The sequence below is a fragment of the Aplysia californica genome, unplaced genomic scaffold, assembly GCF_000002075.1.
Source record: "Aplysia californica isolate F4 #8 unplaced genomic scaffold, AplCal3.0 scaffold00153, whole genome shotgun sequence".
NCBI lineage: Eukaryota > Metazoa > Mollusca > Gastropoda > Aplysiida > Aplysiidae > Aplysia > Aplysia californica.
Genome location: NW_004797423.1, coordinates 794,619 through 820,502, shown reverse-complemented (window position 1 = coordinate 820,502; position 25,884 = coordinate 794,619). Strand labels below are relative to the sequence as shown.

At 40.3% G+C, this 25,884-nt stretch overlaps 1 protein-coding gene across 4 annotated transcripts; it reads right to left on the bottom strand.

The window, feature by feature from the left end:
• Positions 1-370: 370 nt before the first annotated feature.
• Positions 371-25,330, bottom strand: LOC101858021 (serine/arginine repetitive matrix protein 2). 4 transcript variants are annotated; one of them, XM_013081967.2, is made up of 18 exons: positions 25,145-25,330; positions 22,471-22,594; positions 21,987-22,078; positions 21,550-21,631; positions 20,756-20,962; positions 19,373-19,780; positions 18,196-18,316; positions 14,061-16,693; positions 12,653-12,820; positions 11,807-12,220; positions 10,927-11,380; positions 9,258-9,404; positions 8,394-8,543; positions 7,098-7,205; positions 5,935-6,078; positions 5,302-5,454; positions 4,463-4,612; positions 371-2,628 (listed from the first exon to the last, which is right to left on the bottom strand). In XM_013081967.2, the coding sequence occupies exons 3-18, from the start codon at positions 22,076-22,078 to the stop codon at positions 2,138-2,140; spliced, it is 5,922 nt and encodes a 1,973-aa protein (XP_012937421.2). In that variant the 5' UTR covers positions 22,471-22,594; positions 25,145-25,330; the 3' UTR covers positions 371-2,137. The 4 variants fall into 4 exon arrangements, with proteins under 4 accessions (XP_012937421.2, XP_012937420.2, XP_012937416.2 ...); XM_013081966.2 differs by lacking the exon at positions 22,471-22,594; XM_013081962.2 differs by lacking the exons at positions 22,471-22,594; positions 25,145-25,330 and adding an exon at positions 24,767-25,086.
• Between the last annotated feature and the right edge of the window lie 554 nt (positions 25,331-25,884).

Here is a 25,884-nt window from a genome sequence, read left to right as displayed (position 1 = left end):
GAGAGAGAGGGAGAGAGAGAGAGAGGGAGGGGGAGAGAGGGAGGGGGGGGGGGGGGAAAAAAAAAAAGGGGGGGGGGGAGAGAGAGAGAGAAAAAAAAATTTAATAATGACAAAACATTTAATAAGTACATAAATCATATATATTATTAACAAGCAAACCCATTGTCAAAAAGATATACTAGGTTTTAGGAATAAATTATATAACAGTCTGTCATAACATGTAAAACATTTAAAGACAATGTTGTACATCAAATACTTCTACTACTACTGCCCTAAATTATGTTTCTGCCGATCTGAAAATATTTTCCAGATGCCCATCCCAAGTTACTTGGGAGACCCCTGACATATTTATGGATAAATGACGCAGAAATTTTTTTAAATGTTTAAATAACCCATTTATATACCCAAAAAATAGGGTTTTAACATCTAGAATGATGTAAACTGTTTCAAGCTACATCCCCCACTGCATGAGGTCATGTAGTACATTAAGAATCATACATGACACTATACTATAGACACCCCCCCCCCCCCCAACCCCGAACCCTAAATCCATTATACATTGCCTTTGGAATTGCAAATATATAATCTACAAACATCAAATAAATGAAATGTAACATTTGCACATTAATGCTCACATACTATAAATAATGTGAAAATTCAGCACTAATATACATCGTGAAACATAGACTTTCGAAAGGAGTTATGAACTCATGTGATAATATGAGAAACCGAGCGCAGACGATTTATTTCTCAGGCAGGCAAAATGTCTGAACGTAGGTAACAAATAACACAGCGTTACACATGCAATATGATTAACATGAGGCAACTAAAAATGTTCTCTGACTTGGACAAAATTTGTAAAAAGTGTGAATGTTGAAATAGCATTCGTGAAAATAAACCTTTCAAAAGGTAAAGACATCATTTTTTTTTTTAAAGTGTGGATAACCACATAGGTCGAAGAAGAGCACACAATGTTACTCTGATGATTTGTAAAAACGGTTGAGCAGGCCTATTATAAAACTTTCAATGAACAACAAGCAAAAACAGCACAAAACACAAAACTATCTCGTCTTAATCATGAAACAATGAATTATGAAACGATCAATTCTGTCTGCAATCAAAGTCGCAGCCCTAAATAAGTCAGTTTGATACAAGTCAGTCCACGTACACTTATAGGCCCCAGAGGCAACTCCAAGGTAAGGCACTCGCAATAACCTCACTACAACACATCAAATAAACAGGGAAGGGGGAGTGTGTGTGTGCGTGTGTGTGTGTGTGTGAGAGAGAGAGAGAGAGAGAGAGAGAGAGAGAGAGAGAGAGGCAGAGAGAGAGAGGCAGAGAGAGACAGAGATGGCTAGTACAGTAGACTTCAGATATTCACTTCATATTATTTCCCCGCTAAGCCCCGAGTTCTAGCACACTCCTCTTCAACTTTTGCCAACTTTTTCGTATAAGTTCCAAGATCATCAGCAAATACAACAGTCGATTGAGGAGAAATATAAACAAGTGTGCAACTAAACAAAAAGGTGTAATCTACAGTTGATTCAGTATAGATATAAGCTGGCACGGAATCTAATATCGTACAAATATACTAAATCTTTTGTCCCTCTTTTTTAAAAATGTGACCATTCTCTGGAAAAGGTAGAGCATGAAAAAACAGCTGCAAAAATGATTTTTAAATATTCATGAACACACGTCAATCCAATCAATACATTATAACATATACGTCGTAAGCAATTTTTTAAAAAACAAACAACTCAGCTGCCATTGACTAACTGACCTGGTGCATTACTTACTTTCCACAGGCACAAATAAATTTGCGTCAGTCCTATACAACGGTCCAAATACAGATAAATGGCACAATACGTATCATGCTGAAGACGTAAAAATGTCTCACCTAAGCTTTTCCATGACCATCTCATTAAAACACTAGAAACATTTTTTTGTTTGAAATTTGACGGCACTTAAGAGTCCAATGTGAAGAGCATTTCCAGCCAAGGACAATGAATGAATCAGTTTTAAATGAACGTGAATGAAACAGATCACGACCAGTCTCTGGTACTGAGTCCCTGATCCAAAGACTATGCATTTGAAATGCTGCACACTGAGCCTATATACAACCCTAAAGATAATCTGTTCATCGCCGCCTAGTCCTTCGGGACACAGGAGATGCTTGTGGTGTTGTTGCTTTCTTTGCTGCCGTCTTCCCCTTTGGAGTTGCTGCCTTCTTTGGAGACGCTGCTTTTGTCGCTGCCTTTCCTTTGGGAGCAGATGCCTTCTTCGCTGCTGCTGCTTTGCCCTTAGGAGGAGCTGGGGCAACTTCAGCAGCCGCTTTCACCTTAGGACTAACCGGTTTTGGAGCCTGCCCAGCACTTCTAGAGCCTGCCCTTTTTGTGGCAGCCGGTGCAGCTTTTGCTGCCGGAGCTTTCTTCGCACCCCTGGCAGGTTTCACAGGGGATGGGCTCGCTTCTACACTAAACTGGACAGCCTTAGCAGCCTTGGTGGCCACAGCACCTCTGCGGGCAGGTTTTGCGGGGCTCTTCACCTTGGGAGTAGCCAGAGCTGCCACCGCGGCTTTCGCTTTCTTTGCCGGAGACGGCTCTACAGGAACGTCAGCTTTCCGTTTTCCTGTTGAAATTTGAGGAAATAAAGATAATATGAATCATGTCTTTCTACAGAACAAAAGACCAAAGAAATCAAAACCAAAAAAATTAAGCAAATACACAGTTTCTTTTCTTTTTTTTAATAAGCATTTTCAGATACTTGCAACACAAATAAGCATATAAATGCTAAAAAGTAGAGGTATTACTAAAGAGTAACATACAAAGAAAAGAAGGAGAGATGAGAAATGTTCAATAGGAAAGAAGGAACAAACCACATCAGAGCACCTGCCAACCATCCACCTAAAAATTTTGTCATTAAGTTTTAGTTTTACTAAGGTTTTATGGCGCTCGCAACAGCATTATAATAACACTTTGGAGCATCCGCCAACCATCCACCTAAAAATTTTGTCATTAAGTTTTAGTTAGGTTTCATGGCGCTCGGAACTGCATAACACTTTGAGGTCACTTGACGCAATAATGCGCCGCTGAAAATTATGTGCTCCGGTCATCTGGCGTATTTTTGAGCCACGCCCGAGAAGTCCATTGCAGTCTCTCTCCTGGCTGGGTGACCAGATGGGGTATTTTGTACTGCTGTGTGATTTAGTTTTAGTAGAGATTTTACAGAGCTCGCAACTGCATAGGTCATATGAGCGCCAGAAGATTAGACATGTTACAAGAGAGTAACAAACATAAAAAAAAGGGGGAGATCAGGACGATAGATGTTTGATAGGAAAGAAGAAGCAAATCACACCAGAGCACCCACCAACCACCCATGCTGTGTGACTGCAAAGTGATAAGGTCATATGAGTGCCAAAGGATAGATGTCAACAGAGAAGTCCAAACGGGGAATCAGGCTTACTCTACTCACCTCTCTAGCCTTAACAGCACAAAGTCTGCTTCGACAATCAAGGCACCCCGAAAATAGCAGTTCACAAGAGAGTGACAAACATACAAAAGAAGTAGAGGAAAATGACGATAGTAAGGATGAGGAAAGAAAAAGCAGATTCCCCTATGTTGTTCCAGCACAGTATGAGAACGACAATGAAAAATCAACCTATTTACAATTCCATCGAGCATAAAAACATGTTAAATATCCCCCCTTTGGGAATGGCCTATAGACAACTTCAGTCTTATGTGTATTTGTTTTAAAGGATTCAATCTGCCACCCCTCCCAACCTATTCCCATACGGCCGATCAAGATGGTGGGAATTGTCCCAGTAACCCTACTCCAAACCCTTGATGCACACACTTTGATTTTTTATTTTTACACTTAATTAATTCAAACTTTTCAAAGCAGACCTGCGGTCAGTAACATTGAAAGAAATGACATATGGACTTCATTCTCATTTGCAAATCCAGTCTTGAAAGTGTACTATTAGAAAACAGAGAATACATAATATTTTCAGACACAAAAACATACCTACTCAGAACCCCAAAAATGTACTTAAAAGTTTTTTACATACTGGTTGACAGCTATGAACCTGCACAAAGACCATGAGGAAGGGAAAGAACAAGATATTATCCTGTCCTCTTATCTATCGCTCTTGCCAGTGTGTTGTAACAAGATACAAATACCGCTACCCAAGAATTACAAAGTTGTATCTGCTCAGTTTTGAGAGATTTGACAGAAAAATAATTTGAGTTTCACATGTCAAGCTTTTTTCAAATGCAGTTCTTTGAACGTCATGATAACTCTAAATAATCTTACTCTTTTGACGGAGCAGATAAAACATTTGGTTTCTGACCTCATGCTCTTAGTAAGTCAAAACAGCCAAAAATGTCAGAAAGAACTTTTTAATTTAAAGGTAGCGATATAATTACGCTATAGAGGGTTTCAACAAACAGCACAGGGACTGTACCTGTCCTGGTCCCAGCGGCAGGTTTGGCAGGGGAAGCCTTCTTGACCGGGCTTGCCTTTTTCCCAGCCCCTCTACCTCTAGTGCTCCTGGCCTTGACCGGGGAGGCTTCCACTGGCGCTGCTACCTCGGGCTCTGGGGCTTTGGCCACTGCTGAGTAAAGAGAAAGTGAAACCAAACACTTTAACATTCCATTTTCTTTATTCCTTAAATGTAGATTTTTAAAAACATCCTCACTGACACAATTTAGATCATATAGGAGTAGGGCTTCCGACTGCCAGTCACAGTCAATCCAAGCTGAAAGAAATACAACATCCTAGAAGAAAGACAGAAATACTCGATAAAAATTCTCTCCCCATCCAGGAATCGAACTTGGTTCTCCTGCATGTGACAGCAAAGTGTCTCACACCTATATCACAGATGCCAGTTACATTCAAATCAAAGTGAAAACTCTGGAAAAGTGTATATTGATAGACCCCCACCTCACAAGAACAACTCCCATAAAGATTGACAATGATGATTGTCTACATCAATCAGGTGTCTTGACAGGATCCAGCTTAACTTCTGCCTGAACACCATGATTTCTCAAGAAAAAACAATTTTCTTTGTCCAAGGATAGAGGGAAAACAACCGTATCTTTAAAAAGATAGACCATATTTAAAGAAAAGCCTGATTAGTACAGATTTCGTTGCTATGTACCTGAAAGCAAAAGGTTACTAAAAAAAAATAAAAAATGTAAAGAGATTCATGAAATTAGAAAAACTATTTATAATTCAATTCCCTGAACCATAAACCTGTTGTAAGGCACAAAGAAGAATGCACACATCATAAATCCAACATACCTTTCTTGCCACGTGCGGCAGGTTTGACAGGAGAAGCTTTCTTGGCCGGACTGGCAGCTTTGCTCGCCCCTCTCCCTCTGGTCGTTTTGGCCTTGACAGGAGAAGGTTCTGGTGCTGCTACTACGGGCTCAGGGGCTTTAACTACTGCTGCTGCTGAAAAAGAAGAAAAAAAATACCCCAACTGTATTCATACTAGTAATCTGGACTTTCATTCTTTTTTTCTTTTTAAAGGAGAAAAAGGGGGAATGGGGTAGAGAGAGGAAGGAAGTTTGGAAGATTTGAGGTTCAAGACTGCACATCCTCGAGTGGGGAAGTTTCTTCAATGTTCTCCTAAAGAAAAGTATTTTAAGAATAAAATCGATAACAAACCTCTCATCTCTGCTAAAATAAAAGAGTTACAGTACAATGGGATGTACTGTTCCTCACTGACATTTGACAAAAGGAATTATACAGCATAAACACACAAGACATTAAACAACACTGCTAGACCATATTCTGACCATAGCACAAACAACTGGATCCTAGTTAATAATCTTAAAAATCTCAGGTAATTGATCGCTCATTTCTTCTGCATTCAAAATTTTCAACCATAATCTTTGGAAAACAGGAGGGAAGAGAAAAAAAAAGGTATACCTTTCTTCCCACGTGCAGCAGGTTTGACAGGAGAAGCTTTCTTGGCTGGGCTTGCAGCTTTCCCTGCTCCTCTACCTCTGGTGCTCCTGGACTTGACCGGTGAGGCCTCGACTGGTGCTGCTACCACAGGCTCAGCCTTTGCCACTGTTGATGACAAAAAGATAAATGGAGAATGAAGCTTTTAAACTCTTAAAAATATTGCATATATTCTCTACCAGAATTGGTCCCATTGGCCATAGCAGAAGACTCAAGTCCTTTACACTATAATTTCTTCTATTTCCATTCATAAATATTCTCCTTTGCAGACGGATTGGTCTTGTGAGGCAATTGACAGATGAACTATTATTCGACAAAGAAAATCAAAATTTATCTCCCAATGAGATGTACCAAAAAAAAACCATCACCTCAAGACATTCATTCCACAACGTTGAACTAATTTGAATTAAAAACTTGTTTATACAGTAGAATACGGAAGAGTTTGTGTCATCAGGGAAGTGCGACAAAAGATTCAACCCATCCGAAGTTCAACTAACACGGATGGAAACCAATCCCTAATAATTTTTCTGAAGATTCTGCGACAGCAGCAGGGGGGTCCCTGAAGCCGAGAAGAAATTTACATTTTTAACTTTGAAAACTGAGAGTTTTCTCTGAGTCTCTGAGAGTGTTTTGAATTTTAAAAAAGAATTACAATAAGGTGTTATTTCACTAGGTAACAAACATGATAAAATAAAAAAATACAGAAGCCTACATTCATCTAAATACTTATGAATGTTTCTACAGGTCAGATCAATGTTATTGTTTGATGGTCAGGCAGTAATTCTTTTCCCTGCATGTTCATGTTCTCATGCTCAAGTAGGAGGAGAAATGGTAGTATGTAACTCTTTCAAGTGCAGTGCAGCAATAGTTTGTCCACACCCACTTTCCCACAGCAAGAAATTGTTCAAATCCACAATGCAACAGTACAATCGTCTGCAAATTTTTATTTTTTTAAAGTTCGGAATTCTGAAAATTTTAGGAGAATCCCCATTCCTGACTTAACCATTGGGATCTGTAAAGAAGAAGAGGTGACAGGACCCGATAAAAAGATCAACTTAACAGTCTTAACCGAAGAGCAACTCAAGCAAGTTCAACACAAGTGGGGTCGATTGTAATAAAAAGATCACCTTTTCTGCCCCGAGCGGCTGGTTTCACAGGAGACGCCACCTTGACGGGGGAAGGTGCCGCTGGCTCCTGAGCTACTGGTGCTGCAGGCTCTACTGTCTTCGCAGCAGCTGTCAAGACAAAGTCACCATTTACAGATGCCAACTACACCAATCAGTTTACTATCAACAACACTGTTTCTCCAAAGCAGTATTTTAGTTTTTAAGATGGCTACAGATTCTGAATTAATTCTAGATGACAGGGATAAAATAAGAGCAATATTAACCCCAATGATCACAACACTTGTGCTGCGTGCAGGCAAAATGAGTTACTTCCCACAATCAGTGAATGAAGAGATCTCAGTGAAAATCAACATAACACATGTCAAAGGGGTAGATTTTCAATTGATGCCATTTTCTTCATGTTTATCATGTCTTTGATCATTTTACACTGATAAATTGTTTCATTTCACTGATAAATCATAGAAAAACTATAAATTTGACGAACGCATTTCGATAGAGCTAAAATACAAAGAGTAACTCATTTTGTCAGCAGCCATCACATTTCTATTCATATTCAGAGTTACAGAAGCATCAGAATTCAGGATTAATTAGGAAAATCAGCAGCTCGGGTTTTCACATTGCCACCCATGCCCCTCCCCGCATGAGTGAGATACAACATCTCAGCACACACACATAATTACTTGATGCAAATGATTTATAATTTCCCAATTCTGGAATCCAACTGATTTCTTCCGTCTGCAACAACAAAGAGCCTAACTCACACTATAAACACAAATAATGGTACAACTAAAGGACCGAACGAAAACTACAGTGTCCAAAATCAAGCAGTAATCCAACAAATACACTAAAATTTGTCCAAGGCCACCCGTTGAGGAGAAAAGTTGGTGACTGAGACAGGCGGAAGTCTTGGACAATGTCATTATATTAATTCTTTTTAAAAGAAAGGGGAAACTGGGATGTGATAGTTGATACAAGTGATAGTCTTGTACAGGTGGCCCTGAGAGCACAATCAAGTGTACATATATGTGTGCGTGCCTGGTGAAAGGGACCACAAGACGCATTTGCTCGAACCGAGATATCAGGCCTCAAAGGTCAAAAATAGAATTTTTGACAAAAACTAAGTTCCATTCAAAATGGATTCTTTAACCAGTAATATATCAATATTTCATATTGTTCAGAAATGATCTTTGCACATGAAAATGCAAAAAAACGGGATTCTTCAAAATGCGTCATGTGGTCATATATATTATATATACACATCAGCTACAAACACGAGAAAGACAAAACAAAAAATACCTTTCTTGCCCCGAACCGCAGCCTTGACCGGTGAAGCTTTCTTGGCAGGGCTGGCTGCTTTTGCTGTCGCACGGCCTCTGGTGCCCCTGGCCTTCACTGGCGAGGCTTGTACGGGAACCACGACCTCAGGCTCTGGTGCCTTCGCTGCTGCTGAGAACGAATATGCCATTATGTAATATGATATCTGAGGTACGATATCAACATATTAAAAATAATAAAAGTAGATTTCAATGGTCTCTTGGTGATGAATGAGATGCTTAGTGTACACAAACCCAGCCAAATCTGTACAGGCCCAAGGCCTAATTAAGTATTAAGCAGAAGGAGGGAAACATTTAACATTAAAAGGACAAAGATGCAGAGACTTTTCTCTTCTTAACCATTTCTTTTATAAAATTGTATCATCCTTTTTCTCAGACGAACATAAGTTACATCCTGTAAGAAAAGCAGATCCAAAACTTCTGAGCCTCAAAACCTAATAGATAAAAGAGATTTCACTATTCTATGATTATGGCAGATTTTAAAAAAAACTAGCTGTAGTTATATTGATAAAACACATACAAACACTTAATATTTTATTTCAATTTGCTGGCTTTCTTGAACAAAAAATGAAACCAAAAGATGCTAAGTAATCTTTTATCACAACAATGAGTAAAAACGTGAAAGAAACTTTAGATCCCAAATATGAGCCCTTTCTCAATTTGGACTTACTAAAAACTACGATAAAGGAAGTAGGCCAAAATCCAAACACATCAACAGCTCACAACATGATTGTATGCGGCTTCTTTAGACATAATGCAATGTTGTAAACACTACAGGGCCCATGAAACAAAACAAAGCCTTTTTTTTTTTTACTAAACAAAATACCTTTCTTGCCGCGTGCCGTTGCTTTAACAGGAGAAGCTTTCTTGGCTGGGCTTGCAGCTTTCCCTGCTCCTCTACCTCTGGTGCTCCTGGACTTCACCGGGGAGGCCTCAACTGGTGCTGCTACCACAGCCTTTGCTGCTGCTGCTGCTGAAGACACACAGAAAGGAAAATAAACCCAAAACATTCTTCAAAAGTATAAATACATATATAGAAATTAGAATATACGGTTGAACCTGCTTTCACTGCCATCTGTTTATGACAATCACCAGTACAGCCACCTCCTCCCCCCCCCCCCCCCCCCCGCACTTTTTAAACATTACAATGACACTGTTTAAGACAGTCACCTGTCTAAGCCCGCCATTTTTCTCCTTGACAAAGGTCAATGGTGGCCATCTTAGACAATTTCAAACTGGCTTGGTGAAAAGATTAGAGACAATGGAATCTAACTTTGGAGTTCCATTTTCATATGAGCATTTTATGATTTTCCACCCTGAACAGGTCAACCCCCCACGACGGTATTTCTTTTTCAGTCGCCAGATTGAGCAGGTTTCCCCAAGTTATAGAGAAATTTCTTAAAAGGGGGAGCAGGGAGATGCCATTATGACAGGTTTTCATCTTAGACAGTTTTCTGGCAAGACAGGTTCCACTGTTCAGTCAAACCTGGTCCAACAGCCACCTGCCCAAAAGAAGCACCTTTACAAACAATCACTTCCCACTTCTCCCTTTGCATTTTTAAAATATTGTAATGACACTATCCAAGAAGTTCACCTGTCTAAGATAACCACTTTTCTCCTCAGCAATGGGTGGCCATCTAGGACAATTTCAACTGTATATAATCATCTAAAGGAAACAACACAATCGTCTGTAGATGGCAATGGACCTTAAACATTAAAAAATAATAATGGATTGCCTTTATATAGCGCATATCCACATGCAATGCTCTATGCGCTTAACATGATAAATGTTATGGATTCACAAATCAATTTTAAAGGTACATAGTGTTACATACTCGTGCAAACACATATTCACTCATGCACGCACCACACACACATACATACACACATACGTACATATGCACATACAAACTCACAACGATCTACAGCTTGGATGGATTCTGTCTAATCGAAATATGATAAAAATAGATATGCTTTTAGTTTCTTCTTTAAAATTTCTAGATTTTCTGCTTCTCTGATAGCGCGCTCATATGACCTTAGCAGTTGCGAGCGCCGTAAAACCTTATACCATACATGCTTCTCTGATAGTTTTTGGAAGCCTATTCCAAACAAGTGGGGCAAAATATGAAAAAGAGCGTTGGCCATATGATTTGAAATTTATTTTAGGGTTAACAAGGGTTGTTTTGTCACTTGATGATCTGAGTGTTCTAGGAGGCACATAGGGTGTTAAAAACTGTTTTAGATAGTCCGGTGATAAATCATTTAAGCACTTGTAGCAAGTTAAACAGATTTTATATATGATACGCTCTTTCACCTGGAGCCAGTGCAATGCTTTTAAAATAGGAGTCACATGATCATGCTTTAGTTTATTAGTAATTATTTTGGCAGCAATATTTTGTACTCTTTGTAGTTGTTGTAACATAATCCATTTATACTGGATTTGGCAGAAAAGAGGGAACTGGACAGCCGAATATTACGACCAAAAGTTCACAAACCTTTCTGACCCCGAGCCGGGGCCTTTACAGGAGATGCTTTCTTCGCTGGACTTGCAGCTTTTCCTGCACCCCGACCCCTGGTGCCCCTGGGCTTGGCAGGAGAAGCCTCGGCCACGACAACTTTAGCTTTCTTGGACACCGCAGCCGCTGGCGATGCAGCTGCTTTGCGCTTGGTAGCTTGTTTCTTAGCAACCACAGGAGAAGCTGCAGGCGGCTCAGATTCTGCTGCTGCTGCAGCTCCTCTTTTTGTCCTCGAAGTCTTCACTGGGGTTACCGCCAAGGCGGGCGACGTCAGAGTTTGAGCCTTGCTCTTTGTGGCCTTCACAGGAGTAACTTTGGCAACTTTTCCTCTCCTGCCTCCTCGTGCAGCCACAGGAGATGGGCTTGGTTTTGCAGCTACAGCTTCTACCTGTGCAACTTCAGCTGATATCACCTTCTTCGGCGATTTTGCAACCTGAAATAACAGAAATTTAAATAACAGTCCACACCAATATTTTCAGTTAATTGAAAGAATGCGCAACGACAAAATTTGCATGACACACTTTAATGTCAGACGTTCATTTATGATAATGGTTTCTAAATAAAAGAAAAACCTAAAACGTTCAGGGATGAATTGTTCAAAGTGCTCACATTTGCTCAGCTTTTCATTGTCGAAAAGATTCATCTAAACTAGCACTATAAAGACATAAAATGAGCAAAATGGGTTCTTGACCAAAGGTTTTCTTTTTTTTTTTTTTTTTACATGTTTCGGCGGTTAAGAAACCTCATACATTTTAAATTTTCATTTTTTAAAAACCTCAAGTTTGTCTTCTTAATTTCACTAGTTAAAATCATTGGACTAAACTGGAGAGAAAGAAAGAAAAAGTGGGGGAAGACCTACCTTGGGAGACAGGAACAAATGCTCCACCCCTGTGGGGCTGGCCGCAGGAACAACTTTGGGAGACTTGAGCATCTTCTTCACACCAGTGGGGCTGACCACGGAGCTGGCCTTCCGCTCCTGGAACAGCTCTTTGACCCCTGTCAACGTCACCTTGCCCGATGACTTCCTGGACTTAAACAGCTCCTTCACACCCACCAGGTTTGTGCTCTTCCTGTTGCCCGGGCTCTTGGACTTGCGGTCGGACAAAGGGGACACGAACATTTCGTTTGGTCCATTCGGAGTGTCTGGAAGCTCGGCATACAAGGCACTGTCATTCTGCTTGGAAGTGGAGGGAGACTTTTCTTTCGGAGTTTTAAACATCTCTGTGAGGCCAGTGAAACTGGTATTTCCGGCCGACTTCCTAGCTGCTTTTGTCTGTAACAAGAGGAAAGCCATTCTTTGTCAATGTAGAGAGACAGAAGTTTTAGTTAAAGTTTTATTGCACTTGCAACACAACAAGGTCATATAAGTGCCAAAGATCAGAGGTGTTACAAGAGAGTAACACAAGAGAGTAACAAACACAAAATAGAAGGAGAGGAGATAAGGACGATAGATGTTTGATAGGAAAGAAGGAACAAACCACACCAGAACACCCACCAACTAGAGAGACATAATAAAAACATAAAATGGACAAATAACATAACATGAAAACTTCTCTACCCCTAAAAAGTAACCCAGCAAGAAAAAATTTTCCCTAGACAAGAAAATTTGAAAAATTGTAACTCGTCTTACTCGAAACAGGAATCAGAATAACTTCAAATTCAACATCACCAGACAACAGTGAGGGACTACAACACAGTGACTTACAACAGACTGTTTTCTTCCCTTCCGTGGGACTTGCTTGGGTGTTTTAGCCTTGGTCTTTCCGAGAGCCTTCCTGCCAATCAAAATGGTGGCAGGCGATTCTGCATGGCCAGTTGAGGGAGCCAGAGCCCTTGCCACAGTCCGGGGAGTCTTGGGCACTTTTCCTAATCTCTAAAAACCATAAAGAAAGACAAAAATAATTTTTTAAAATCAAATTGTGAATACTACAAAAAGCAACCAAATCCAACACAAAATACAAATAAAACATTAAACATGTTCCCAATAAATTTTTAATCAGCAAAGGAAAGTATTGCAATCTCATTGGTTCTCATCTGCCGTCGTACAAATAGTAAACTTCATTTTCTCTACATTGCATAAGGTATGAGCAGAGAGGCAATTTTTTAGAAGCAATAGTGGTCATCGATTAGATAGTTAAGTTATTTTTGTACTGAGATTCAGATTACAGAAAGGTCAACTTTCACTTGAAAGTTGACCAAGACCTCGGAGCATGCTGCACAGGCCTTGACAAGGTGAACACAAGACTCCTGGTATCAACATGCACAAGAAGTCACTTAACTTGGCATACCTGAAGGAAGGGACAAGTCTTAAACTGCACTATTTAAAAAATAAGTTAAAGCAAACCTATAATCTACCCCTACAGTGTTTCACGAAATGTTTCTCCACTGTTTGTATAGTCACAGGCTTTTTTCACTACAGTACAGGTACACCAAATCATGCAATATCACACACGGTGGAGTCTGCGAAAAACAAACACGGTGAACCTAAAAACAACAGTTGTTGTTATCTATCCAGCAACAGCTGGGCCCTAACCCTTCTGTCCAATGCCATGTAGAGATAAAAATAAAAGTGCAAGTTTGCTACAGTTGCTGTAATTAGTGTAATGTTCCATAGTGTTATCAATGTTAGGTCTCGGAGGAGAAGTGTAGCTCTGATGACATTTGATTTAGGGCTGTGTAGAGGAACAGGTGATGAACCAGTTTCATATGCATGGTCACACAAAGGACATATTGAGGGGGGGGGGGGGGAGTTAAAAACAGCTGTAAGCCGAAAGAATATAAAAATGGGGGTTTTCTCCTATCTGAACAACCTCTCTAAGCTGAAAAGCTGGCTAAACGGAAGAAAATCCAGCAGCCAGAAGAATTTGACTAAAAGCAGACTCAACCGAATCTCACTGTAGGACACCTTGTATGATGAAATATCAAAAGTATGGTCAGGTAATAGAGCCAAGTATGATTTTTTATTTAAAAAACACCAACCCTAAAGGAGAGAAATTTTTATTTTTAAAGCTTTCCCTATGAACGATGTCAATGTTCCAAGAAACAACTAGATCTAACTACATTACTCTCTTTGTCAAAGTTCTAAGAAATAATAAACCATATCAGCATCTCACCTTCACAGGCAGGGGGGACTGCTTCTTGATCACTTTGTTCAGAGCAGAGATACTCTTGCCTTGGGCGATACTCTGCGGCTTTGCTGATGGCTGAGCCTTGACAATATCTGACCAAGTTTTCACCTTCTTTGCGGACGCTGCCTTCTTGCTCGACTTTGGTGTCATTGGCTTCTTCTGGAGAGCCGACAATTTCGGGGTCGCTTGTCTGCCCATAATAGCCCGCAGTGCCACCACTTTGTTGATATCTTGAGGAGGTGCAATAATTTTCCCAGCTGGACTCTGCAACGCTGTAAGAGCTAGATTCTTCTGTGCTTTGGGTGATTTCCCTCCTTTCTTGCTCGACTTTGGTGTGCTCAGAATGTTCAAGTTATCTTCTTTAGCAGAGGATGGGGTCTTAGGGGATGCAGCTGGCTTTGGCGTTGTCTGCTTTTTGGGGGACGCTTTAGGAGAACTCTTTGCAGATGAAGGGGTCTTCTTAGGTGAAGTTTTCTTTGCAGAAGTCTTCAAAGGTGAAGGCATCTTTGCAGGAGATGTGACCTTTTTAGCAGAAGTCTGTTTAGGAGATGCAGCTTTCTTGGCTGAAAGAGTCGCTTTTGGAGTACCACCTTTCTTCCCTTCTGGCGCACTCTTGCTCGGAGAAGCAGCAGCAGCATCATCAAAAAATTTCTTAGGGCTCCTACTCCGTTTTGCTGAAAATACTGGCCTTGGGGTGTCAACAAACATCCTCTTAGACGATCCCTGACCAGCATTGTTTTGGCTTATATTTCCTTTTGGAGTTGAAGCAGCCTTGCTTGGCGGTGTAGTCAACAGTTCTGCCACACCTTCAAGGGCCACCTCTGCGGCAATCTTGCCTTTAGGAGTCTTCAGCAAACGTTTGATGCCACTGGGGCTGCTCACCTGCTGCCCTGCGCGTTTGACTTTTGGCGTTTTCAGCAACCGTTTCACACCAGTCGGGCTTGCAGCATTAATGTGAACGCTCTTTGCTTTTGGCGTTTTAGTGACAGCATCTGTCTTTTCTTTGGGCGTTTTCATCAAGCGTAGAAGACTAGCTGGACTAACATCAACAGGCAAGGATTTCTTTCCCGGGGTCTTGAACATGCGCTTCAGCCCAGCAGGACTTGCACTCTTCGCACGCTTGGCTTGAGGAGTTCTCTTGGATTTAACGCTCCCTGGAGTACTTTTTCTTTTAGATACCACTGGGGCAAGGGGACTCAGCTGAGAAAATAAATCCATTGGGGACGCAGCAGACACATTCATTTGGTCAATTTTGACGGGAGTGTTTTTCGTTGATCCTTTTTTAGTAGAAGACTTGACTTTTGGGGACTTCAAAGGGGATTTAGCAGGGGAAGGGGTTTTAGCAATAATCTTTGAAACCGACTCCACTTTCGGGGTCTTCCCTGCAGACTTGGGTGTTTTTACAGGAGATTGACTCCTTGATCTAGAGGCAGGAGAGGATTTAACTACCTCTGGAGTTTTAGCAGGAGTCTTCGCTGGCGTCTTGCTGAGAGCTGGAGATGCACTTCTTGCCGGACTCTTTGCTGGTGTCTTTCCTTTAGCAGGAGAAGGACTTCTTGCAGGGCTCTTTGCCGGTGTCTTCACTGGTGTCTTGCTTTTAGCAGGGGAGCCGCTTCTTGCAGGGCTTTTCACTGGTGTCTTGCTTTTAGCGGGAGAAGGGCTTCTGGCTGGGCTCTTTGCCGGTGTCTTGCTTTTAGCGGGAGAAGAGCTTCTGGCTGGGCTCTTTGCCGGTGTCTTGCTTTTAGCGGGAGAAGGGCTTCTGGCTGGGCTCTTTGCCGGTGTCTTGCTTTTAGCCGGAGAAGGGCTTCTGGCTGGACTCTTTGCCGGTGTCTTGCTTTTAGCAGGAGAAGGGCTTCTGGCCGGACTCTTTGCCGGTGTCTTGCTTTTAGCGGGAGAAGGGCTTCTGGCTGGGCTCTTTGCCGGCGTCTTGCTCTTAGCAGGTGAGGCACTTCCCTGTGCAGGGCTCTTGGACTCCAGCTTTAACTTTTGCTTCAGAGACTCGGCAGGGGAAGAAGGGCTCTCTTGAGTTTTGGGTTTTGCTGCTGACACTGGTGTCTGGGTTTTCGGGGTTTTGACGGGTGATGGGCTCTTAGCTTTAGATTTTGGTGGGGTTTTTGTGGGTGTGGAACCTCTGGACTTTGATGGAGGAGTCTGTTTCGGAGTCGGTGATGGAGTTGATTTTCTGCTGACTGGAGACTTTGAAGCTGCCTTCAAGGGAGACAAAGATTTCTTGGGAGACCGAGACTTTCTCTCAGCAGGCGACGCAGCTGCAGATTTCGCCGGGCTTTTTGGAGAGGCACTCTTAGCTGGTGACTTAGGAGGCGTTTTATCAGACACTTTAAAAGGGGTGGTGCTTGACCTACGGGGTGACTGGCCCTTCTTGGCTGGGGAACGGCTCTTGAAAGGGGTAGATTTCAGCAAGGATTTTCTACCCTCGCTATCCCTTCTTCCTGGTGTGGCTCCTTTCTTAACAGGGGTTTTGGGAGGGAGACACCTGTCAAAATGTTCCGGACTAAGACTTGGTCCAAATGACACGCGCTTTCTCTTTGAACTTGGTAGAAGCATTACTCCGGAAGATTTCCTCTTTCTGTTTGATTGTGGGGTGGCTTTTTTACTCTCTGAAAGACAGTAAAAATAATACTTTTAAAACGCTAGGAAAATTCTTTGCCTACAGCTATATTCCCCAGAACTTAGTTCTTCTGTCTTTAAATTTCACCCACAAAAAATAATATAACATACTTTAAGAGAATGGAAGAAGATCTATCAGTTCACATGGCTATTCAGTTCCACTCTCTGAGAGGCACACTTAGTTGTGGCCTGTCTGGTTTCTCCGACCCCCCCCACCCCGAGCAGGTAATGACCCTCAAAGCATTACTCCACTTCTCCAGGCCCACTTTACTTTTTCTCTTTTCTTGGTGTTTTAAGGCGCTCACTATCGCTGAATGAGAGGCAAACACCATACCTCTGGACCACGAGAGCCCTCTGGCCTTCTTACTTCATGCAGTACATCTTGACTTGAAAGTGACAGAACCAGAGAACATATTATCTCCTTTATCCACCCTGTTATTCTAGAACAGTAATCAATCAAATTCAAATAACACTGAATTTCCTCTATAATCCCCACCCCCGTGAGCCTTATTTACAGCTTTCTTTGTTTAAACTTGGGATGGTTAATAAAATATCTGTTATTATACAGTTTGTTATCAAAATTCTTAGATTTTACGAGTTTATGAAAAATATTTACACACAAATAGCTCTCATGATCCTGTTTTGAAAATGTATGTCCTTTAAGCTGGCATTTTATACTTAAATAACATGGCATTACTGGCAAGCATCTGTGCCTGTCTTTGTGCTCATAGGTAGCCTGAAGGGGCTCAACATCTTCCCAGAGATTCAGTAAGCTGGCAACTAAGTGATTGCCTTTTTAGTTCAAGTGAGCATTTAACAGCACTCACAACACAGCTCATGTATGTACCAAAGAATAGGTGTTGCAAGAGAGTAACAAACACAAAAAAGAAGCAGAGGAGGGATAAGGACAGCTATATTCACAAAACCAAAAGGGGAATGACATCGACACAACAACATGGAACCTTCTATTCAGACTTAAGATCTAATGTCAGGCACCAACGAATAAAAGAAGATACAAGTTTCCACTGAAATGCCAGGTAACACTCACATTGCAATCAACATCCAAATTTGATTTTATGGTAAACTTTTTTTTAATGCTAGGAAAGGGAAAAGAGGATCCTCTAAAAAAAATATTTAAAAAAAGAATTTTCAGACATCGTACAAAAATATTCAGTCTCTAGATCTATCTTACACCTAACCAAACAGTTTTTAATTTAATGCCTTACATAACTTAATAACTTTTACTGTAAAGTTTTTACTGTAAAGTGGCAAACGTGTAGAGGTTTAGATTATATAGCTAAACACTTGCCTTCAAAACGTTTGCTAAAATGTCCACCTGAAAAGGTATTCACTTTAATTAATTCCAATTGTTACCCACATGCGATGGCTTCATTGCTTGGGAATCCTTTTGCAATGGAGACCATAATGAAAGGAGGATGAAAAACAAACGAGTTCTTATTCAACTCAATAACTCAACTACAACACACGATACCTTGTTTAGGTACATTCGGAGAGCTTTCCTCTGCCTCAAAAACTGGCACCGATCGTCTCTTCAAGTCTGTGATACTCTTGCGCAAGTTTTTTGACTTTGAGTATGGGGTCCCTTCAGACTTCTGTGCATCAGAAACAGATTCAAAATTTGTAATAAAACATACCAAAAAAAACAAACAATGGGAACAGATATGATACTGGGACAACAATTTCTGTACAACACGAGTTTTATTACTTTAGAAAAAAATACGCTCCTTTTGTGGGATTTCTTTTATAAAGGGTATTTTAAAATGTCGGGTCACTGCTGTTCTATAAAAGGAATATATACTGTAATAAGAGTAAGGACAACTATCTCGAAAAAAGAGAAAGGACAATTTTGCCATTAAATGACAAAGCGCCCTTTTTTTTCTCATTTCGACAGCCAAATTTCTTATTCGCAAAATTTAAAACCTGATCAGTTACCCTACTTCTGAGAAAAAAATCAAAGTGCAAATGGGAATAAAATTTGAATTAAATTTCTGAAGCACTCTATTTTTCAATTGTTACGCTGACAAAAAAAACTCTTTTTCTCGAAACTGCTGTGAATTTGAAAAAGGTATTTCGTCAGCTTACAGCAGAATTGGGGGGGGGGTCATAAGACAGTTGCTACTGATAGATTCTCTTTCAGAACAGAATGAAAAGACTACATCATGGGTAAGATAAATATCAAATTCACCCGATAGTTTACAAAACTCACCCACTATGAAAGACAATTTTTTAATTTGTCCGGAGAGAGAGGGAAAGGCATGCAACACACACACACACACACAAAAAAGGCATATCAAATAGTGATATATAAAGAATCTAAAACTTATAAAGAAGAAACGTAAGAAACAAAAAAAAAAAACAGGAATCAAGAGTGACCACATCTAACATAAATCCCCTTCGCAACAATTCTTGTTTTATGGTCATTAACAATCCTATAAAACTCATAACATCCTTTATGCAACAAAGTCTTCACCAAAGACAAAATAAATCAGACAGCTCTTCACATTATGAGTCCCTTCTTCATTCATGAATCCTTCCTTCACATCATGAACTCCCCTCTACATATCATGAATCCCTTCTTTCTCACATCATGAATCCCTTCTCACCATGATTCTCTTCTACATATCATGACTATCATGAATCCCCCTTACCTTTCCACCAGGAGATTTGGGTGATCCAGCAGCTGATCCTGCAGCTACTTTGAGTGGACTCTTCTGTGCCTGACTGGCTGGGGCCGGGCTGCTCACGCGGGAGCCCTGGGCAGATCCACTGGCCCGGTACGAGTCAGAGATCTTCTTGATCGCCTTAGGAGTCACAGACGCCTTGTAAAATGAAGCTGGAGACAACCCAAACAAAAAGTCAGGGGACGCAGCGGCTCCACCCTGAGGGGACTTGTTGTTGTTTGCATTAGAGTTGCGTTTTCCAGAATCCTTCTTGGCACTTGAGGGAGACTTTGCTGACTTAGGGCTCTGAGCCATAGGCACATTGTCAGTCCTCGGACTTAAGGGCTTTTTGGGAGAGGCTTTTGGGCTTTTCCCAGAACTGAGACGTTTAGCCACCTGCAGAGATTATGAGAGAATTAGTTTTAATTTTAGTAAAGGTTTTTCGGCGCAACTGCATAAGGTCAAATGAGCGCCAGAAGATTAGAGGAGTAACAAACATAAAAAAGAAGAAGGAAAGATAAGGACGATAGATGTTTGATAGCAAAGAAGAAGCAAACCACACCTGAGCACTCGCCAACCACCCACTATGAAAGAATGACAAGAACAGGATAATCATAACCATAGAGAGAATAATGATAGCAAAAACGCCAAAAAATACCCAAACATGCATGCTCCCTTTCTGAAACCTGATAGTGATTTCCTAGGCCTCTCTATGTGGCTGTCACATAATCCCAATTGTATAACAAAATACAAAACATGTATTTCTAAACTTAATTGTAGGGTAGAGGGGAACTACTCTATTGAGAAAGGCACAGCATAACCAATACCCCTTTACACCCCCGACCCCCCCCCCCCAACTGCAATCAAACCTGCTCTAAAGATCACTTGTCCAAGACTGACCTGTCCATACAACCACTCCTTCCTTGCGGGGTTTTTTTCTGTATCATAATGACACTAAGATGTCCACCTGTCTAATACAAGCATTTTTCTCCCAACAATAGGTGGCTATCTTAGACAATTTCGCCAATTTGAATTTAACCCTTTAAACAGTGTCTCTACCTCTCACCGAACTTACAATCATCAAGACAAAACACAATTTCAACTCCAAGAGACAACCAAACAGGAAACTATCTGCAACAAATCTGCCCAATGCTCGAGACACTCAGAAGGAAACATTGGCTCAACACTGGGCAGAGAGGCCCAAAACTCTACGAGAGCCTGGAGGACCTGCAGCGAACAGCACTGTAGACTAAGTTGTCCATTTAGAGATGAACGAAAGCTCAGAGAGAAAAATTCACGAACATGCACAGGACTAGACACAAAAAAACAAGGTAACTATTGAGAACTTAGACCTTGGATCAAATCACCTACCACTGGGGACTTTGTCTTGGGAGTTTTAGGGCTCTTGGCTTTCGGAGACTTTCCTTGAAAGAAGCGGGAATTTGGCGGAAATTCAAATCTAAATTTCCGGTCCACAATAGTGATGACATCACCATGGGACATTGCCGTCAGTGAGTTTGGTAAGGCTTTCTCATTGATGAGAGTGGGGGTTGAGGAGCTTAAATTCTTCATAAATACCTGTTGAGACAAGAACAAAAAATATTTAACTTTTTCTTTGGTCTACTTTAGAAATGCATATGAAATGAACAAATGAATGAATGGTGAAAACTTTAAGATAACATGACAATAATCAGTTTTGTGCTATGACTACTTTGAAAGGTCAATAAAAGCAAACTGCTGAAAGAAAGTGCATAATGAAAAGGGTAGCTTAATAAGATTACAAAGTATAATTGTTAAATACGACAATAGCAAAAGACTTAAAAGGCACACTGCAGAGTTCAACACAGCTTCTTATATAAATACATTGCTAAAATCACAAGAGGTGACAAAATAAAACTTTAAAATCCATTAAATTTTAATTAAAATATAATGCCCAAGAGCCTCAAATGGTAGAAGGCATTGCAAATCTAAACGTGGCAATTTGAATACCAGCAACCAAAAAACTCCCAAGTAATCCTTTTCAGAAGAATAAGCCAATTCTTAAGGGGCTACTAAATAAACAGAATGTGTACAACAGGAAAAAATCTCACTATCATTGCTGATATTTCTATAAATAAATAAAAATAACTCTCTCATAAGAACAAACACAGATTACAGATTCTTACATGACCCTTGTCATCTATTTCAATCTGACACTGCTCATTATCCACAGTTGGTAGTTGAATACGAATGTCACAGTCAAGGCCTCTGCAAGAATTCAAACAAAGGACAACAATATTAACATTAACAATGAAAAGCACACCTCAGATTTAGACTTCTGAGAGTGAAGCATCATGTACATCATATAAATAGTGAAAGAGTTACAAACAAAAAAATGACAACCCCTTTATTACTTGCCAAAAAGACAGGCATTATGAAACAGGCACACTCAATTTAGTCTCCTTTTCAAGAGTGCAACAATCAGTATATCGTCCTTCCTATTAAATGATACCTTACAGACCATTCATTGTTTCTAATGACTGAAACTGAAAAGAGAAAGAAGTCTGTCATGACAGTACATGACTATTCTGGAAGGTATGGGCCCTATTTATTATCGACTTACCTGCCAAATAGGCATCGGTCCACAGTCAACGGAAAATGGGCTCCATCAGCGCCATTTCTCTTGATAACTATTATTTTCCCATGAAGATTCATCTGGAGACAAAAAAAGGTTTTAACTGGAAATATAATTGTCTGCAAAAAGGTGAGTAGGCCCTTAATTTAAGAATTAATTTTTTTTTTTTTTTTACCAAGACCAGAACCTGAAGAAATACCACAATGAAATAGAGTAGACACTATTGACAAAAAAGCAAACCTCTTGAAGTGTGTTAATTGAGAGTGCATTATTTTGAGTATCAAATACCTATTATTTATTATAACAGTAATAGTAATAGTCAAGCCCTACTGTTACTTGGTAATCAAAGCGATGAAAAGCAATGTGAAGTAGTGTACCAAATTCTATTTGTGGGAATCAGGAATAATGAATGATAGATCTAGATAAAGAAGTGGTTTGTCATTTCAGTCAGAGTACAAAGACAATCTTTCACCTTTTGGGACAACTTTCTGGAGAACTAGCTGGTTGGGGGCTCCAGTGGCTGAGTGAGTAGTGAGTTTAGACTCAAGCAATGGTCAGTGACACCAGGATCAGACGGGTGGTCACTGGAGCGTGTCCTTGAGCAAGATACGATAACCCTAGCTTAAATTACAGGGCGCTGCACAGTGGCGACCGACAGTGGCATTGTTTGTAAACTGTTCTGTATTTGTGTAATAGTGTGTATTTGTGTATGTATTTATGCATGTACATATTTATAATTACGTATTATGCATGTATGTTTGCCATTGTAAAACAAAGTGCCCTTCTGGGACAAATAAAAGGGTAAATTTTAATTTTTTTTTTTCTCCTATGACTCACAACACAGTTTCCCACTTAACAACAGAAGCCTTCTTTTTTTACTTTTTGTTTGAGTATGCAGTGTAGCTGAGTGTTATGGGACCAACTTAAATCAGGCAATATCAGTTGTTTTTTTAAAGAGTTTAGACCTAAATCTACATCAGATCTAAGTTTAATCTGTGGAAGTGACTATTGCTCCGAACGTTCGGGAAAATAAACTTGAACTCTATTTCTCCAAAAGGTTTCCATTCTCGATAGGCCTATTTTAATTCTTTGGTTATTTGCGAGATTTAGGCGTCATCTTTCATTTTGCCATTCTGCGAGGACTGGGAAGAAGCATTTTTGGCATCGAATTCACGTTCTAGACTAGATCTAGAGCTAGAGACTTAAATGTCTGAGTATTCAGATACTTCAGTAGTGGTTGGGGCAACGTTCCCGGACTATAGGCCTACTTCATTTGAAAATACCTCCAAAAGGTACTGCGAGAAAACAAGACTGATTGACCTTGGCAGTAACATTTAGACCCAGATCTAGATCTAGTCACCTAGCAAACACTAAAATCCTTTATCATAAATGTTTTGTTTTTTTTTAAATCGTGGTAAAATTGAAGATTAGCAGACCACCTGCTGGGAAAACTTTTTTTGGCACAAAAAACGGTCGTAAACTAGAGCTAGGCCTTTCCTGATCTAGATCTAGATTTGTGACTTTACTTTAGCCAGCAGGTTAGCAGGGAGTAGATCTAGAATCTAGTGGTGTCTGCTAATACTAATGTTTAATGAGGCCATCCCTCCACGCCCCCCCCCCCTCTCCCGCCCCGTCCACACCTTTTACACACACTCCATTCGCAAATTTTTATCAACAAATATCGAAAACGGAAACCATTCGGAAAAATAGATCTAGATCTAGATCTAGATCTAGAAATCTAGATATATTAGATTCTTGACTCTAGATCTAGATCTAGATCTATATTCTAGATCTCTAGAGTTCAAGTTTATTTTCCCGAACGTTGTATTAGTATTACATTTCATTAGGCTGTGTTGAGATACATACTTAACATAAGTGTCTCCACTTCAGTTAAGTTTAAGGCCACCTCTATTCTCACCCGGAGTGAGAATAGTGCAGGCGAGTCTTGTGGCTATTCTCACCCGGTGCGCGTTCAACCTAAACCACAGAATTCTACACTGTGATAACAGAAAAATTGTAGAATTCTGTGCCCTGAACAAACGTTCCATTACAACTGTAGCCTACTAAAAGCGTACAATTTTGTCTGTGGGCAGTGGAGAGAGAGAGAGAAAGAGAGAGAGGAGTAGCGCGAGAATTTCCGGGCAAAACAAAATGGCGACCTGCGTAGTTCGGCTCGATTCGAAAAGTTAAATTTAAATAGCCGTAGCATCTTTGTAGACAACCAATTTTGTTTTGGTCAATTTGATCGTCCACACCGACAGACAGTATTCAGAAAGAGACAGAGAGAGAGAGAAGAGGGGAGGAGTTAATCTTGCGAGAACATCCGGGCGGGTGAGAATAGCCACTTTCTAAGTCAAGTCTAAGTTTAAGGTTCAAGATGAATCTCAGGAGGATTTAGTTTCAATTCTTTAAGTTTTCTGTAACGAGCGACCACTATGAGACAGAGCAGAATTGAGGGCTAGGGGTAGAGGGGTAGATCTAGGGGTAGGGTAAGGGTTAGGGTTTGAGTTTGGATTAGAGGGTTAGGCCTTTTCGCTTCTTTAATTGGTCGCTGGTTACGGAAGTCCTTCCCTAGATTCTAGACCTAGATATATCTAGATCTAGATATCTAGATCTAGAATAGATATCTAAATCTAGATCTAGAGATCTAGATTTATATCTAGACTCTAGATCTAGATCTACAGCAGACTTGATCTCGTTCTAATGTAACTTGGCGTAACTAAGCAAAGGTTGTTCCCTTGTTATCAGCCATCCATCAACTAGCCTACCACTGCCACTACCGTGTCCTTGCACATCCATGGAATTTTTGCAATATTACAAAACAATGTTAATAATCAGTCAGGTTAACACGAGACATTATATTTCAGTCAGCAATTCCTTTGCCGGGGGGTTTAAAAACTTGAGTCCACGGTCTTGGGAGCTTTCGTAAGTTCTGGATGGCAAGTTCGTCTTCGCTTTCAAGCGAATTGAAATCAGGCAGGCAGACATTTACAGTAACAGGCCTGCCTATCTGAACCGAGTCTACGCGGTAGAATTCCTCCCCACGGCCTAAATGTGGAGTCTAAATGTAAATCAAACATGAAAATAATTCCTAAATCAATAACAATTAATTTCCGAGTAACATTTCAAATTGCATGAGTACTTACGGTGTCACGCGAATACACTTTCTACAACAGTTTGTTTACGTTTAAAATTTGAAAACATCGGTCCTCCATCCGTCCGCGCGTTGATGACCTACTTACGCTTGAAATCGTGGGCTTTGTTTTCGTTTGAAGAAAAAAGTTCGTCGAATAGGCTATTCATATCTCAAAATTAAGCGTTAAATAATATAAGTACAAGCATAAATAGATGTATACATCTTTATATTTTAGATAAAAAGAAGTTGGGGGATACAATAAAGTATGTTGTTTAATACTAGCTGAGAGAGGTGGAGCGCATTAATCTACAGTACGTTTAAATTAGACGAGTCTCCATTGGTCAAAGATCAACTGCTATTTTTACATTATTTGTCTAAATAGTAAATAGGCTAGACTAATGTCTCTTGATCAATCAATCAGTAGGCAAGTAGTAAGTAGGCTAGTAGAGTAGGCTAGCAGAGTAGGCTAGCAGAGGCTTTGGTTTGTCCGAGGCCTAATTAGATCAATGATAGTACATAACAATCTACAATCTTTGATTAGATCGAGAAGTTCTGCAAAAATAGATTAGATCTAGATTAATGGAAGAAGAATCCTAGCCTGACTGACACATTAGTACCGGGAATACTTTTTTTGCACTAAAAACTGTCGCAAACTAGACTAGGTCTAAGCTAGATTCTAGATCTAGAAATCTACATCTATCTAGCCTATAATTATTTTTATGACTTTATCAGGGCACCCACCCCCCACCA